The sequence below is a fragment of the Trypanosoma cruzi genome, genomic scaffold (genome assembly GCF_000209065.1).
Source record: "Trypanosoma cruzi strain CL Brener 1047053516461 genomic scaffold, whole genome shotgun sequence".
NCBI lineage: Eukaryota > Euglenozoa > Kinetoplastea > Trypanosomatida > Trypanosomatidae > Trypanosoma > Trypanosoma cruzi.
In genome coordinates, this window is record NW_001849286.1 from 41,915 (window position 1) to 58,372 (window position 16,458).

At 47.9% G+C, this 16,458-nt stretch overlaps 1 protein-coding gene and 4 pseudogenes across 1 annotated transcript, besides 12 other annotated features; all 5 read left to right on the top strand.

The window, feature by feature from the left end:
* Window positions 1-10,833: a sequence feature (areas not merged during assembly with more than two copies in the genome that could not be assigned to a particular haplotype).
* Window positions 283-302: a microsatellite.
* Window positions 1,950-2,969, top strand: Tc00.1047053506349.10 (protein kinase, putative; the record flags this gene model as incomplete). The annotated part of the gene is made up of 1 exon (XM_803509.1): window positions 1,950-2,969. One exon carries the CDS (start codon window positions 1,950-1,952, stop codon window positions 2,967-2,969), a length of 1,020 nt encoding a protein of 339 aa, XP_808602.1.
* Window positions 2,028-2,072: a sequence feature (GA-rich).
* Window positions 3,103-3,144: a sequence feature (T-rich).
* Window positions 3,231-3,257: a microsatellite.
* Window positions 3,285-6,200, top strand: Tc00.1047053506349.40 (annotated as a pseudogene).
* Window positions 6,222-6,264: a sequence feature (AT_rich).
* On the top strand, window positions 7,892-8,632 carry Tc00.1047053506349.47 (annotated as a pseudogene).
* Window positions 8,634-8,910: a mobile genetic element.
* Window positions 8,880-8,913: a microsatellite.
* Window positions 8,910-10,910, top strand: Tc00.1047053506349.53 (annotated as a pseudogene).
* Window positions 10,834-11,956: a sequence feature (haploid, Esmeraldo-like haplotype).
* Window positions 11,205-11,553: a mobile genetic element.
* Window positions 11,365-11,397: a sequence feature (AT_rich).
* Tc00.1047053506349.83 lies at window positions 11,690-14,455 on the top strand (annotated as a pseudogene).
* Window positions 11,957-16,458: a sequence feature (areas not merged during assembly with more than two copies in the genome that could not be assigned to a particular haplotype).

Here is a 16,458-nt window from a genome sequence, read left to right on the forward strand (position 1 = left end):
TCTGTCTGTTTCCGGGCTGCAACATGCGCACGATGATGATCCTATTGAGGGTGTTTTTTTTTTTCCGTAGCGAACTCTGCAGTGAAAATAATGACGATATGATATGTTGTTTGTTGCCTTTTTATTTCTACTTTCACGTGTTTTTGTGTTTTTGTAATTTCCGTGTGTGTTATTTGTTGGTGTTTTTTTTTTCTTTTGTCTCTGACACAATTTGCAGAAAAAAAAATATAAATAAACGCTCACGAAATCGACAAGAAAAAAATGGCCCTCAATTGGCTGCCGTTTTTTTTTTTTTTTTTTTTGGTTTTAAAAGAATTTCTTTCGTTTAAGAACTGTGAGTTTTCCCTCGTCTGCGTTCTCGCACTCACGGAGAAACAAAAGGAGGAGGAAAAACCTATGAATTCATGTCCTTCTAATTGAAATGCCAGTCCGCCCTCCTGTGGAATACGTGAGTGCTCGGCCTTGCAATCCGCAGTGTTCAAATCATCTCATATTTATTGATTTGCAGCGTTTTTAGTTGTTTTTTTTTAGAAACTTTTTGGAACGAATGTGCGAGTCGTGGGGGCAAATTTTGGTGGTGCTGCGCGGGAAGGTGGCGGCTGCAGTTTCTTTCTGTCGTCCCACCCGCCTCCTTCATTGCGCTTCACGCGGTGCTGGGGAGTCCGGCGGCTAAAAGGGGCACCAAATTAAGGCTGCAGCTTTGCTACTTTACGACGAGTTTGGCTATTGTCGATTTATTTGTCTGATGGCTTTTGTTGCGTGTGCATGAGTGCTGGATAATTTTTCTTTGGAGCGCGTTGATGCAGAGCGATGTGTGATTAAATTGTCTTCTCCCATTTTGTTGTGTTTTACTCCTCTCACATTTCTGAGGATAAGACGTCAACGACCTCATCTAAGCAGATGTTCATTTCTTGTTTCTTTTTCTTCCTTTTACGTTTGAAGAAAATGGACGTTTCCGCTTTTCTGAAGGAGTTTAAGAGGGCGAGGAAGGAATCTGGCGGCAGCGTTCCTCTTGGTGGCGAGGAGAGCGCGGGTGCCGCAGGTGTAACAAACGCATTTTCACAAAACGCAACATCAAGTGGACGGATTTTATCTCCGGATGACTCGGGGGAAAGTGAGCAGAGCATCAGCGATCGTGAAGCCGAACATGCGCCGCCTTCATATCTCTGAGAAGCAAGAGGCAACGGTGTGATGCATTTTGGCGGCGCACGCAAGAGGGAGGTTTGGGCCGTACACGCGAGTCTTTTACAGAGATAAAAACGTACCGGACGAATCAGTGTCTAAAGACGGACAGCAGCATCCCCAATGCGACAGTTCGGAGGGTAACTCACTCCATTCCTTTACGAGTAGCAGCCAAGAGGGGTGGCGCGTCAACCGTTAATAAACTACGTGATGAGCTCTTGCGGAAAAAGAACTCTCTCTATCAATCATTGGTGGTGAGGGAGCATACAGGCAGTTGCTGTGCGGATGATTCTCGGGAGTGTGCATTGAGCACAGGCGCTGAGGGATTTCTTTTCTGTGTAGATGATCTTATTGCCCCTGAAAACACGACTATGGATCAGTCTCCCTTTTTTGATTGAGGACCGTGCGGCTCGACTGCAAGCCAAAAATGAGGGTGATGTGGCCACAGCCACACCGAAATATTCCACGGAAGAGCAGCAGTCTTCTTCACTTCTTCCTCCTTCCTTCTGTTGAGGTGGAAGTGCGCCATGAGAAACTTAGGACTGAAAGAGTGAGTTTGTTCGCTCGAGCAAAGATGTGCTCTGGTGCGACTGCCCCTGCTGTGAATAGGGAGTCAGAAGTCTTAAATACGAGAAAGTTTTTGAAATAATTAGATTCTGGCGAGGAGAAACCAATAACTACCACCACAACAAAAATTGGATTCTTTTGAGATAAATTGGAGTTCTTTCAGTTTCTATGCATGTGCTCATTAGGGAGGGGCATTGAGCATGATCTTTGGGTGCGGAGGGATTTTGGCATCACCGGAGTCAATTTTTTGTGTTCCATTTATATTTTCACGATGCCGTAGAATGGAAGAGAGGGGTGAAGAAGAGAAAAAAAGAAGAGAGAGGTGGTCGCTTGACATGGATCGTTTTATTATTGGATCCCCAATTGGTGAGGGCCGCTTTGGCGTCGTTTGTGCTGCAGTTGTTAAGGAATCTGGAATGCCAGCCGCAATCAAATTCATCACAACTCCACGTCTCGATGAGGGTGTTCCGCATCCTACAGCGAGGGAACTACTTGTTGCAATGCGATTGGTGCATCCTTTTGTTATTCGGACATATGAGGTAGTTCCGTGTGGCTGCTCCTTGGCGTTAGTGATGGAGCGTTGCAAGACTGACTTGGCAGCAGTCCTCTCAGGGAGAACTGCCAGCAATCCTCTGCCCGCGTTAGAGGCAAAGTCTTTATTTAAAATGCTTCTTTTGGCGTTGGCGTACATACACAGCGAAGGTGTTCTTCATCGAGATGTGAAACCTTCAAATTGTTTCTTGACTGCGGAGGGGGAACTACGCCTCGGCGACTTTGGACTCAGTCGTGTATGGGATACGGAGGCATCCATGACTCACGAAGTCGTTTCGAGGTGGTACCGAGCTCCCGAGTTACTTCTGGGCCAGCGACACTACGGACCCGAGATTGATGTGTGGTCATCAGGATGCGTATTTGCGGAACTTCTACGAGGGCACAGTGGTGCTCTTTTTGCGGGCGATGGAGATATTTGGCAGTTGCCACGAATATTTGATGTATTATTGACACCGACGCCCACATCGTGGCCATCGGCTGTGCTGCTTCCCGATTGGGGAAAGGTGCACTTTGAGCCGAAGCGTCCTCTTCCTCTCCGTGAATTTTTCCCGGATGCCTCTGAATGTGCATTGGATTTGTTGCGAAGATTACTTTGCCTGGATCCCCAAAAGCGTTTGACTGCGGCTGCCGCCCTTCGCCACGCCTACTTTAGTGAATACCCAACGTGAAGGTCCATGGATAAAGGGACGCGGGGGCTATATGTGGTGTGCGGGGATGAAAATTGGAATTGCTCATATAAATGCGTGCTTATTTTCCTTGACAATCCTTTTTGGTTGTTGTTGTTGTTATTTTAATGGGTTATTATTATTATTTTGATTATTGTTTATTTTTATTTTTATTTTTTAATTATATTTTGTATTCGTTATTGTGGATTTTTAACTGTGAAGCCCAATTTTTTATCCAAAGTAAAAGAAAACTAACGCGTGTGCGAGAGAGAGAGAGAGAGAGAGAAAGAGGGTGACGAGCACATATCTAACATAATAATGTATCGTTGCTTCCATCATTTCTCCACGTTGCCACTGGCGTTTGTACGACGGACTGCTACAAACAGTTACGTCAATCGCCATATTGGACCATCAGCGGCAGAATCAATTTCTATGCTTCGAATAATTGGCAAAGAAAGTCTGTCGGACCTCATGACTGCTGCGATCCCAGAGAATATTTTGCGAAGCCCTTTAAAAGAGGCTCCGGCGATGAGCGAGCAGGATGCCCTTTCGCTTCTCCATTCACTGGGTTCACGGAATAAGGTATTAAAGAGCATGATTGGGCAAGGATACTATGAGCCGGGGCACACCACCTGTAATACTTCGTAACGTTGTCGAGAATCCTGCATGGTACACCCCATACACTCCTTTCCAGGCTGAAATACCTCAAGGCCATCTAGAGTCCCTGTTGAATATTCAGTCCATGATTATAGACTTGACAGCTATGGATTTGGCAAATGCATCTCTTCTTGATCAAGCTACTGCATGTGCTGAGGCAATGTACCTTGCCTTTCATCATGGTCGAAAGGAGCGTATGACCTTTTTTTATTATCGAGGGATGTCTTCCCATCTTGCGTAGAGATGGTGAAAACGAGAGCTGAGCCCCTTAAAATAAAGGTCGTTGTTGGTGATCCAAATTTGATTGATTGGAGCGATTCCTCACTCTGTGGAATTTTGGTACAAACTCCAGATGCCATGTGGATGCTTCATGATTTTACGACACTGTTTGAGAAGGCAAAGCAACACGGTGTCGTCAGTTGTTGTGGGACAGATTTGATGGCTTCTGTTCTTCTCAAACCTCCGGGAGAAATGGGAGCCGATGTTGTTTTGGGATCTGCCCAACGTTTTGGTGCCCCACTAGGGTTCGGGGGGCCTCACGCCGCATTTTTTGCTGTCAGTGAGGAATTTAAGCGATTGATTCCGGGTCGCGTCATTGGTATAAAAGTAAAGACTCGACGGGCTGTCTGGCCATACGCATGGCGCTTCAGACGCGGGAGCAACGTATTAAGAGGGAACGCGCCACATCCAATATTTGTACTTCACAAGCGCTCCTAGCAAATGGTGCGGCATTTTATGCCATTTATCACGGCTCTGAGGGCTTGAAGGAAATTGCAAGCGAAATGCACAGTAAAGCCAAAATACTTTCTGTTGGCTTAGAGTCTGTAGGGCATACAGTGGTCAATGGTACATTTTTTGATACCATCACCGTAAATTTAAAAGGTATAACGCCTGAAGACTACGTGACATGCTGCGTGGAAAAAGGCATTAATATTTTTGTTGATTATAGTCATGGCACCGTCTCTATATCGGTGGATGAGACCACTACCGAGGGCCATGTAGTGTCTCTCTTGGAGGCAGCAGGGCCAAAACTTCCTGTGATAGGTGTCCTTTCAAAACTCGCGGAACAAAAGAGAGCAATGCCTTTGCAAATGTTACGAAAATCTGTCTTTCTTGGGCATTCAATCTTTCAAAGGTACAAAAGTGTGAGTGAGCTTATGCGGTACATTCACCGTCTTCATGGAAAAGATTATGGTCTCATGCATGGTTGTGTGCCCTTGGGTTCTTGTATCGTGAAACTTAATCCAGCTGCCGCCATGTTGTCCTTGTCGTGGTCAGAATTTACCAACCTTCACCCTCTTGCACCGACGGAGCAAACGCGAGGAAATGATGCGTTGTGTTTGGATCTGGAGCAGAAAATAAGAGATATTACCGCTTTAGATGCCGTATCGCTTCAGCCAAATAGTGGTGCTCCGGGTGAATATGCTGGTCTTCGTGTGGTCTGCTCGTATCATAATTCAAAAAAGGAGAGCCATCGAAATGTTTGCTTGATTCCAGAAAGTGCTCATGGCACAAATTTTGCTTTGGCTCTCTTGGCAGGGACGGTGATTGTAAAGATAAAGTGTTTGGCGGATGGAAGGATTGACATGTAGGATTTGGAAAATTCTTGCCAAAAGCATACAAAAGAATCTCTTGTGCATTATGATAACGTATCCGAGTACGTATGGTTTGTTTGACAGGGAAATCTTGGCCATTACTTCGATGGTGCACTACGATGGAGGGCAATGTTATATTGATGGTGCAAACCTGAATGCCATGGTGGGTTACACAGCACCTGGATGTATTGGGGGCGATGTGTGCCAGTTTAATCTTCACAAAAAGTTTTCATTTCCTCATGGTGGTGGTGGGCCAGGCATGGGTCCTATTGCTGTTCGTCAGCACCTGGCTTCATTCTTGCCAGATTCTGTTTTTATTCAAAATGTTGGTGGTTCCCAGCCTTTTGGTCAAGTCTCTCAAGCAGCATACGGATCGGCGTCTATTCTTCCAGTTTCTTATTTATTACTGTGGATGCTTGGTTCACGGGGTCTCAAGACATGCACGGAGTATGCGATTTTAAATGCCAACTATTTAAAGAGGCGTCTTGACGGCCACTGCCCAGTTCTCTTTCTAGGGGAAAACAATTTCTGCGCTCACGAGTTTATCATAGATTTAAGACCATTTAAGAAAACAGCACAAATTGGGGCAGAAGATGTGGCGAAACAACTTATGGATTATGGCCTTCACTCACCTACCCTGGCATTTCCTGTTGCGGGAACACTCATGATTGAACCCACAGAGTCAGAGTCAAAGCGGGAGTTGGATCGTTTGGCCGATGCACTGATTTCCATTCGTACCGAAATTGCATCCATAGAGGAGGGTGAAGAGAGCACAACGAACAACTTTCTCAAGAATGCCCCGCACACGGCAAAGTGTGTCACATCAGATGATTGGGACAGACCATACACCCGGAAAACTGCTGCATTCCCTTCGAGCCATTCACACACCGAAAAGTTTTGGCCTTCAGTTGGCCGCATCGATGGAAGCTATGGGGACAGAAACTTGATGTGCAGTTGTGCATTGACTAATTTTTGTGAGTAAAACTGTTGCAGTGGGAGGCAGTAAATTTTTTAATTTATTTATTACCAATTTTATATTTTTATTTGTTTCTGCATCCATTTCTTGGGTGATGGAGTGTTTTGGGCCTATTTGTGTCTGATGTGATAAAACTAAACAGGGGGAGAGGGATATGATTGTGTGTGAGTGCGTGTTTGTCTGTGTGGTCGCAGAATGATTTTATGGTCTTATTCTTTAACCTGTCAAGTGCTCTTCTTTAGGATGTACAATAATTCCAATGCGAAGATGCTTTGCCCTTGCAATCGCCTGGATTTTTCCTGCTTATTATTTCCTTTGTTAATGCTGTTGTTGATTTGTGAAGGTAAAGCTTTACTGCAACCATACAAATGCATGTTTGTGGGATTATTTTTTTTGTCAGGCCAAAGGTGAAGTGAACTCAGGCGTCTGCCTTTCCCTCACTGTCGTCAAGAATATTTCCGGATACTCATCACGCAAACGTCTCAGATGTAATTTTTTCCTCAGTTTTGAATAATTTCTTGCACTTCGACAACCTCCAGCTTTGAGATAAATGGGGGTTACGATGAGAGGGAAATTGTCTTCACACTTTTTTTTTTTGGTGTATCTTTTGGTTTTTGTTTTCTCTTGTTGCTGTTAGAAAACATTGAACGAGAGGGTTTGCTGCCCTTTTGTTTTATTTGTCCTCTCTGCCGGACGACCAGTTGTACACCGAAGTGCTCCTCGGCACCTCAGCTGTCACTGCCAATCTCATGCGCCAACTTTCCGTTGCCTTTTTGCATTGACGCAATTATTTTTATTTATTAACTGAAGCCATTCTGTCCGGCGTGCCACTTTGATTGGATTGTGTGTGATTGCCCGCCAACACCATCAAACAAAACAGGCTGAAGAGTTTACTTATTTAAACGCCATCCTGCGCGCACGTATTTTTCTTACATTCTGTTGGGCACTCAAACAGCGAGGTGTCCGGAACTATGCGTGCGTGGAATTCTTCCCGCCATGTGAACTGCGGGCAACACCGAGGGGCTGCCACTTTGACTCCGCAGGGTTGGCAGGGAAATTCCATGCAGCCAGCTACTGCTGGTGTGTCCCCAAATGTTGTCACTCCATGTGAAGAATGTGCTTCAGCGAGTGAGGGTGTTGATTGGGTTTGTGTGCACGTTTATTGTGTTTGCTACTTTGTGTGGGCACGCAATACTTGAGTGGTGGTAAAATGGAGCGGTGCGATGCACTGCTGCGTCTCGCCCATCGTTCACTGCACGATGGTGTGGTGCACATTGTGGTGCTGACTCTGCGATGTAACTGCGGTCTCCTATGCTGCAATGGTGGTGGGTGGAGGAGAGTGTTGACCCGCGGCGGGACGGTGGGATCGTGCCTCCTTTATTTTTATTTGTGAAGGTGCACATTTATTACTAGTGTTAGTGATAGGGAAAACAAACAGAAAACGTGAATTAGACAAAATAAAATAGAAAAGGACGATAATGTGGCGGTGTTGTGGCCGATTGCACGTTGCTTTGCTGCGGAGGCGGTGGGCCTTGATTGTTTCACCGACAGGCGTTGCAGTGCGGCTGCATGGCGCACCGACAGCCCCGCCGTGCGAGTGCCACGCCCAACGCCACTGGGACAGCGGGACGAAACAGCCGCGACTGTCCTTTGGAGCCAGCGGCACCTGCTGGCCGCAGTTGGGCGGTGCGAGTGGGATGCTTCACCGCACGGGTGTTGTGATGGCACCTCGAAGCGGCATCCCCGGCGATGGTTCCGACGCTGCAACTCGCAGAGGAGTGGAGGCGCAGCAACCGAAGTGGACTATGAGCAGCAGCGTAGAGGACATTCTGCTGGGTGGAGACACTCTCAGCACCGACATGAAGCTGAACGATTTTCTTCGGAATTATGTTGGCGGCAGGGCGGCCGTTGGTGAAGACCACAACGTGACGATGCAGGTGTTTCTTCAGGAGCCGGATGCTTACGTACAAAACCAGCGGCTTCTTAGAATTATTTTTAATTTAACAGAGTACCAAGAGATGAAAATACTATTGGAGGCTATCAATAAACTTCATCACGAGGGTGTGTTCTCTCTCAGACAATGGAGGGGCTTTAAAAGGAAGAATACGGTCACTCCTCATGCAAAGGGAAAACTAAACGCAGTTCTCACTCAGGTACTGACAGAAGAAAAACGTGAGGCGGAAGAAAGATTAAGGCGTGAGACAGAAGAAAGGCGAAGACGAGCGCAAGAAATGAAATTTAACCTCTCCAGTACGATCGAAGATGTGCTGTTTAAAGGAGGAGTCCGCGTCAAGGAAAATAAGCTGAATGATTTTCTTACGAGGGAATTGGGCGGCAGGGGCGTTGTGGCCACCAATTGGAGTGTTTTGCTGGAGGAGTTTTTCAAGGATCCCACGAAGTATATCCACGATGCGGGAGTATTGAACGAAATGCAGATAACCCTGGCTCAGCCGGCCACCTCAACGTGGTGCCAGGGTCTAGTACTCTTTGCTAGAGAGGAAGCTAAGCGCCTGCTGTTCATGCTTCAAACCCGATGAGTAGTTGTTACTTAGTTTTACGGGCCGGAAGGGCAGATGTTGGAGCCATTCTATAATGGCTGCCCGCGGAGTAAGGTTATCCTTGCTACTGAATTCCTTCGTACGCTTACCAGAGCTGCACAATTGAGGTGTAGTTACTACGACTGGTAAGAGAAGAAAAAAAAAAAAAAAAAAAAAAAAAATGCAGATAACCGATGCTTATGCGAGGATGGAGAGGGCTGTGAGGGAGGAAATAATCTTCGAAGAAGATCGAAGTAAGCTTTACAAAAATGGTGTCAGCAATCTACTTGGGTGGTCAGAAGCTGCTGCAAACGTAAAAACAACTGTTCATAAATTCACTAAACAATCCTTGGATGCAGCCCTTGAGGAGGTGAGGAAACCAACGACGACGAGTGCACCGATGAAACTGGAGGGATGCTACGAGTCTGTGTACAATGCGAGGTGGAGCCATGTGGTGGAACTTCCGGACAGCAAGAAAACGAAAAAGGGGATGGAAATGGAGGTGCATGAGGGGAAACCAGAACAGTCATGGACGTACAATAAAGTTGGCGTGACTCTCGAAAAGAATGATGCTGTGCAGCAATTCGGTGCAGCACCTCCCAGGCTGATGGTGCTCACCTCGGACAAGGGATGGCCGTACTCGTGGAATATGAAACAGGGTTTTTCGAAGGACTTTTTTGTTAACTGCGAGGTGGATCGAGTGTGGCAGATCGTCAAGCGCGATCTAGCCGAGTGGTTCAGCAATTTTGATTTGACTCTCAATTCTTCACCTTTGCCGCGTGTGTTGATTGGGACGCCCGGGATCGGGAAGTCGGTGGCTGCCGGCTCGTACCTCCTCTACCAGCTGCTGCACTGCGATGTGGAGGAGCTCCAAGTGGTTGTCCACTGTTTTGGTGGACGTGATGTGTACGTGTTTGACAAGACCGCCAAAACCGTGACAAAATACAGCGATGAGGACATGTGCATCACGGCTTTGAAAAGTTTAAGGGAGCATGGAATGAAAGGGTATATTATTTACGATGTGGCAAAGAAAGGAACGCCGCCACTGAGACATTTTGCGCCCTCCACCGGATGGGGCATGATTGTGGTGTCATCGCCAAAGTTAACCAACTATGATGAGTGGGAGAAGCAACTACAAGCCAGTCGAATCATCATGAATTGCCCTGACGAGATGGATGTGAAGGCGATGTGTGCGTGGATGAAGCGTGACGAGACTGCGGAGAAACAAGCGGAATACTGGAAAGAGGTCGAAAAACGCATGGAAAAAGTGGGGCCGATTCCACGTCACATCTTTTATGAGAAAATTTATATTAATCGCTTAGGTGCCGTTGCTTATGCTTTGGAAGCAATCAAACCTAATGATGCTGAAAAATACTTTTCCCTGGGAGGAGAGAAAGAATGGTATTCCGAGGATCCGTCTCATAAACTTGTGAAGATTGTCCGGGTAAAAACAGATGAAGGTGCTGAGGGATTTCGCAACGCACCGATATGTGCTGATATCGGGTTTCGAACTGCGGACCGTTTGGCAAAGGCAATTGGTGCGAAGGATTTTTTGTTGCTAATATTGGGATCGCATGGTGCTCTTGCTTCCCGAACTCTGGAAAAATTCGGTTTGCGCGCCTTCATGTATGGGGAGTTTGTCGGTGCACTATTAAAGGAACTAAATGAGCTGAGGCCATCAGAACGTGAAGCACAGGATTCGGTGCTGAAAATAAACCATCAAGGATACCCCACTCGCACCGTTGGAATAGCGGGACTGCAAGGCGGTGTCACGAGGATTTCGATGGAGTACAGGGTGCTGTACATACCGGCGGTTGAAAACTTTCCGCTGGTGGACGGCTTTTTCTTTGTTGATTCGCCGCGGAAGACGCTGGTTGGGCTGCAGATGACGACGGCGGGTGCGCATCACACCATACCCAGCACTGTGAATCTGTTCAATGAACGCCTGGCGGAATATTTTAATGGTTGGGACGAATTATCCCGAGACATGTCGTGGGATATTATTTATGTACAGCACGCAAACGGCACAATGATAACGAAATGGCAGAGATGTGGTCCCGTCAATCCCAAAAATTTGAGCGACGATGAAAAAAAAATTGTGGCGTTCTGGGACGGAAAGGTACACCAATACCAGTTTGTGTTGACAACTGAACTTGTAAATAAAATCCGAGAAAAGTGAATACAGAAATCTTCTAGAAATGGGATAGGCAAGAAAATTGAAAAAAAAAAAATAGTAACAAAGTGCATTTCGTTCTGGTGAAATATATTAGGAAGTATTTTAGCGATTTTTATATGTTTGTGCCTACGAGGTCTGGACAGTGAATGCCTTTCTTTCCAGAGAACCGTTGTGGTCAGCAGTGCCACACTCACCACACCCTTTTTTGATTTTATTTTATTTTATCCACCAGAGGCGCATCGTCACTAGAGGCTGTTGCGCACTACAGAGGCCGCATAATTTTTTTTTATTTTCATGGGATTTTGTGAAAAGAATGCTTGAGATGATGGCTGTCTGCCCAAATAAATTCATATCTCGCACAAACGAGGATATCTCTTCACAGCTTTTTCCTCTTCTATCGCACGGTCTTTTGGGAGACCGCGATTGAGGGAGTCAGGGAGCCGGCAGCTGCCAGACGAAATTATTATTTTTTTTATTTTTTATTTTTTATCTTCACAACCACCCACTTTGTGATCCCCAACTTGCGGCGTTTTTTTCTTGTGGCTGGAGGAGCTCCAAAGGCCTGCCACTTCGCAGGGGATAAGTGTTTCTAATTTTAACCATCTGCAGAATTCCACGGCAGTGATTAGCAGAATGTGTATACATAGACATATTGGGGCAAACAAAAAGACAACGTGAATAAAATAAAATAGAAAAGGACGATAATGTGGCGGTGTTGTGGCCGATTGCACGTTGCTTTTCTGCGGAGGCGGTGGGCCTTGACTGTTTCACCGACAGGCGTTGCAGTGCGGCTGCATGGCGCACCGATCGCCCCGCCGTGCGAGTGCCACGCCCAACGCCACTGGGACAGCGGGACGAAACAGCCGCGAGTGTCCTTTGGAGCCAGCGGCACCTGTGTTGGCTCCGACGCGACAGCTCGACATTTGGTGGGGAGTAAAGAGTGACCGCAGTGGACTCTTGACATTCTGGCGGAAGATCTAATGCTAGACGGAGATGCTCTCAGCACCAGCTTGAAGCTTAATATTTTTTTTTTTTGGAATTGTATTGGCTCCATGGTGAGCGTTGATGAAAGACTACAATGCGACGGGGGAGATGTTTATTCGGAGACTCGATGCTTACGTAAGAGGCCAGCAGCTTCTTGAGGGAATTCTTAATTTGACAGACTAACAGGTGTACAAACTTCTTCACGAGGGTGTGTTCTCTCTTCATCAATGGAGGGACTATGAGAGGAGGGATACGATCAATTTCCGGGCAATGCAAAAACTTGATTCAGCTCTTGAAATGCCAGACGGATACTCGGAGCAGCGAAGAAAATTCACCCTTGTAACTAAGATTGAAGATGTACTTTTTAAACGAAAAGTTTGTGTCATGGACAGAAAGCTGAATGAGCTTCTTAATAGGAGATTTGATGGCAGGGGCTTTGTGGACGCCAATCGGAATGTCTTGCGGGAGGGGTTTTTAAGGACCCCGAGAAGTATATTTGCGATGCGGGAGTATTGGGCGAAATGCAGGCATCCGATCGTTATGTGATGATGGAGAGGGCTGTAAGGGATGAAATGGATTTGGAAGAGGATGTACACAAGCTTTAAGAGCATTGTATGTACAATCTACTGAAGTGGTTAGTGGCTGCTGCGGAGGTAACGGCAGGTGCTCATGAAATCAATAAAAGGTTTTTATACGCAGCCGCCGAGGAGGCGAGGAACCCAACGACGACGAGTGCACCGATACACCTGGAGGGATGCTACGAGTCTGTGCACAATGCGAGGTGGCACCGTGGTGGAAATTCCTGACGACAAGGGAAAGGGAATGGAAGTGAGGGAAGGGGGAAACCAGAACAGTCATGGACGTACAATGAAGTTGGCGAATTTCTCGAAAAGGATGACGGTGTGGAGCAGTCCGGTGCACCGCGTCCCAGGCCGATGGTGCTCACCTCGGACAAGGGATGGCCGTGCTCGTGGGAACGGAAGGAGGGAGAATAAATCCACTCGTGACTGCCTTGTGAACTGTGAGGTGGAGCGAGTGTGGCAGATCGTCAGGGCGATCTCGCCGAGTGGTTCAGCAGTCACGGCGGGACCGGCTTTACGCCTGAGCGGCGTGTGTTGATTGGGACGCCCGGGATTGGGAAGTCGATGGCTGCCGGCTCGTACCTCCTCTACCAGCTGCTGCACTGCGATGCGGAGAAACTCCCTGTGGTTGTCTACAGTTTTGGTGGAAGCACGACGTACGAGTTTGACAAGAAAACAAAAACGGTGTCAGTATGCATGAGTAGTAAAATATCCAAGGACTTTTTGTACGATTTGTGGCAGTGTAAGATGAAATGGTTTATTATCTACGATGTGACGGAGAAAGGGATGCCAGCGAAATATTTTTTGCTTTGTATTGCATGAGGCATGGTTGTGTTGTCACCCCCAAACGTGGACAACTATGATGAATGGGAGACGCAAGTAAAATCCGAGCGAATCATCGTGAATTGCCCCGACGAGATGGATGTGAAGGCGATGTGTGCGTGGATGAAGCGCAATGGGACTACAGATGGGCAAGCGGAATACTGGAAGATGGTCGAAGAACGCATGGATATAGTGGGGCCGATTCCGCAGCATATATTTCATGCCAACGACTTTAATGTATACACTGCTGTCATTGAGGATGCCTTGGATGGGATCAAGTCCCGGGATGGTGAAAAGCACTTTACACATTGGGGAGTGAGACTGTGGTATTCTGCGAATCCGCCTCAAAAGCTCGTGAGGGCTGCCGGAGCACGAGGAGAAGTCGGTGCTGAGGTATTTCTTAACGCACCGATATCTTTTTGCCTCGGGCGTCGAATACCATGCTATTTTGGGAGACGCAATGAGTGAGAAGGATATATATATTTATCTGTTGCTAGTATTGGGGAAGATGAATACTCTTTCTTCTGAATGTGTGGAAGGGTTTGGCTTGAGCACATTCATGTTTGGGGTGAGTTTGTCGGTGCATTATTAGAGGAACTCAAGGAGCTGAGGCCACCAGCACGCCGTGGAGGACAGTACGCAGTGCCAACGTTAAGCCCTCAAGGGCACCCCAACGATTCATATGGATTGGTTTCATTGAAGAATCCTTCTGAGAGGGAAAATTTGAAGTATCGGCTGCTGTGCACACCGGAGACGAAGATCCTTCCGCCAGTGGACGCCTTTTTTTTTATGGAGTCGCGACGGAAGACGCTGGTTGGACCGCGGATGGCTACGGCGGGTGGGCACCACACTAGAGCCAGCACCGTGAGGCAGTTCACTGAGTGCCTGGCGGCGTATTTTAGTGGTTGGGAGGAATTATCCCGAGACATGTCGTGGGAGATGATTTATGTGCAGCACGCAGACAGCACGCCGATGAATGACTGGCAAAGATGTGATGTTGTAAATTCCGATAATGTGAGCGACGATGAAAAAGAGATTGTGGCGTTCTGGAAGGAAAAGGTGCGCCAGTACCAAGTGTCAATATCATCCGAAGACGTTAGAAGAGACAAATCCTTCCGAAGTGAGGAATAAACGAAGAAATGAAAAAACGAATTGGGGAATGAACGGGCACAGTTTGATTTCTGGCAAAATAGGGATCAGGGGCTGTTTCACCTCTTTGAATACTTTTGTGCGCGCATGCGGTGCGGGTGCAGCAGCACCAGGCGACAGTATCGCACACAGATGCCGAATATGTCCAATGCTATCGGACATATCAGTGACAGAAGAGGAAATTGGAGGGGAAAGGGGCGGTTTTATTTTTGTTAAAAAACATTAGGGGCTGTTTCATACATGTGAATGCTTGTGTGCGCATACGAGGCATAATCGGAGAATTGCTCTCTTGTGAGGGAATCGTCGTGGCCGGCGGCATCGCAGTATTGCTGCATTGTTCATTTCCTTCTATTATTTTTTTAAAGGACCCATCAGCAACAGAAGCATCTTTGAGGGATGGACGACGGACAACCTCTATTGAGGAAACAGTGCACTCCGTGTAACCGCACGGAGTGAGGCGCCGCATCCCATTGAGGGCGGGACGGCTTTTTCGTGCCGGTGCCATCATTGCTTTGCCCTGCGATTTCGTGCTTGACTGCCACATCGTGGCTCAGGGCCAATCCCCCGTATTGTCGGGGAGGCCAGGAGCCAGCAATGTTTCTCTCATGGGATGTTTGTTGTTTGCGCAGGGCTGGCGTCATCGACCGGCGCCCGAACCAGCTGCTTTGTGCTGGGGCACAGCCGTGGCACCAAGAGTTGTGAGGACACGTGGTATTGCAGTGCGGACCATCGGATTTATTTGGGAAAACAAGAGAGAAGGCAGCAGAAGCACATCCGTGAGTGCTGCGGCAAATTGGCACGGATGCTCTCTTTTTACTTTGTGACGGGACGATGCGATGGTGCACCCTGCGTCTTTTGCTTGTGCCCTTATAGGCACGTTCTAAAATGGAGCGCGTCGTTTTGCGAAGAAAGCTCCGTGTGTCAACGCGACAGGGAAACACGGTTGGCGATGGCAGGAGTCCCTCCCGGAACGGCACTAGAGTGCGGGGTTCCCGGAGTCGGTCGCTCGCCGAGGTGGGGACGGCTATCAGGGATTGCCCCAAGGCTGATTCTCAATGCCGTTGTGGTTGCTGACGGCAAGTCGCTGATGGGAGAGCGAGATTGTGTGCGTGCCACCGTGTGATTCCTCACAATGGGCACTCGTTGGAGTGATGCATGTGTGTTTTCGCCTCACGGGTGTGGTGTTTTGGGTCCTTATTTCACGTTACTTGGTGGTGCAGCGGTGAGCGGTGACGTGATGCAACCCAATAGCCACACGGGCGGGACGGACACGGTTATGCGAGCCTGTGGAGGACCCGAGCAAGTCCAAGTGTACTATGCGGTTTGGGTCCACAAAGAAGGAAGAAACAGTGGGCGGCTGAGGGGAGTTGCAATGCACGCGGCTGCGGAAGATGACACGCATTGTGTATCTCACGTTGACTGCCACTTTGGATGCTTTTTCTCGAGGCCGTGAATCCTTTCAAATTTACTTGGAGGTAATTGATGACACCAGACGTGGAAGGCATTTTCATTTCATACGAGGATGGCACACGGGAGACAAGGACGAAAGAGAGCGACGCCTCGCCAAAAGAGCGGCTGCTGGAACGTTGACGAGACTCGGGATTGTTTGCACGGCCAGCTGCATGCCCTCTGCAGGATGTTCCTTGAGGCGTTCATTGGCCCGAGTGTGAGGTGCAGGCACGGGCAGGCACCGCAACAACAGTGTCGTTGGTTCTCCATCGCACGAATGAGAAGACACACATCAGGCGTGGCAGGTGACGTCCTCTGCGAACCTCCTCCCTTTTCTGTTTTACTTGGCATTCTCTGCATTTGGGCACCGCTCCCATTGGCCGCCTTATGTGACACGAGAGCCGCCTGTATTCTTCGCCATCGCATTAAAGAGTCGTGAGGAGGGCTTGAGGGTGCGTTGAGGAGCCGTGTGGCCTCTGCGAGCCTATCCTTTTTTTTCATAGGTGTTGGATTTTGGATTACCGAAACGCATTTTGAGTGCTTGCGTTAGAAGGTTGCATGACTGA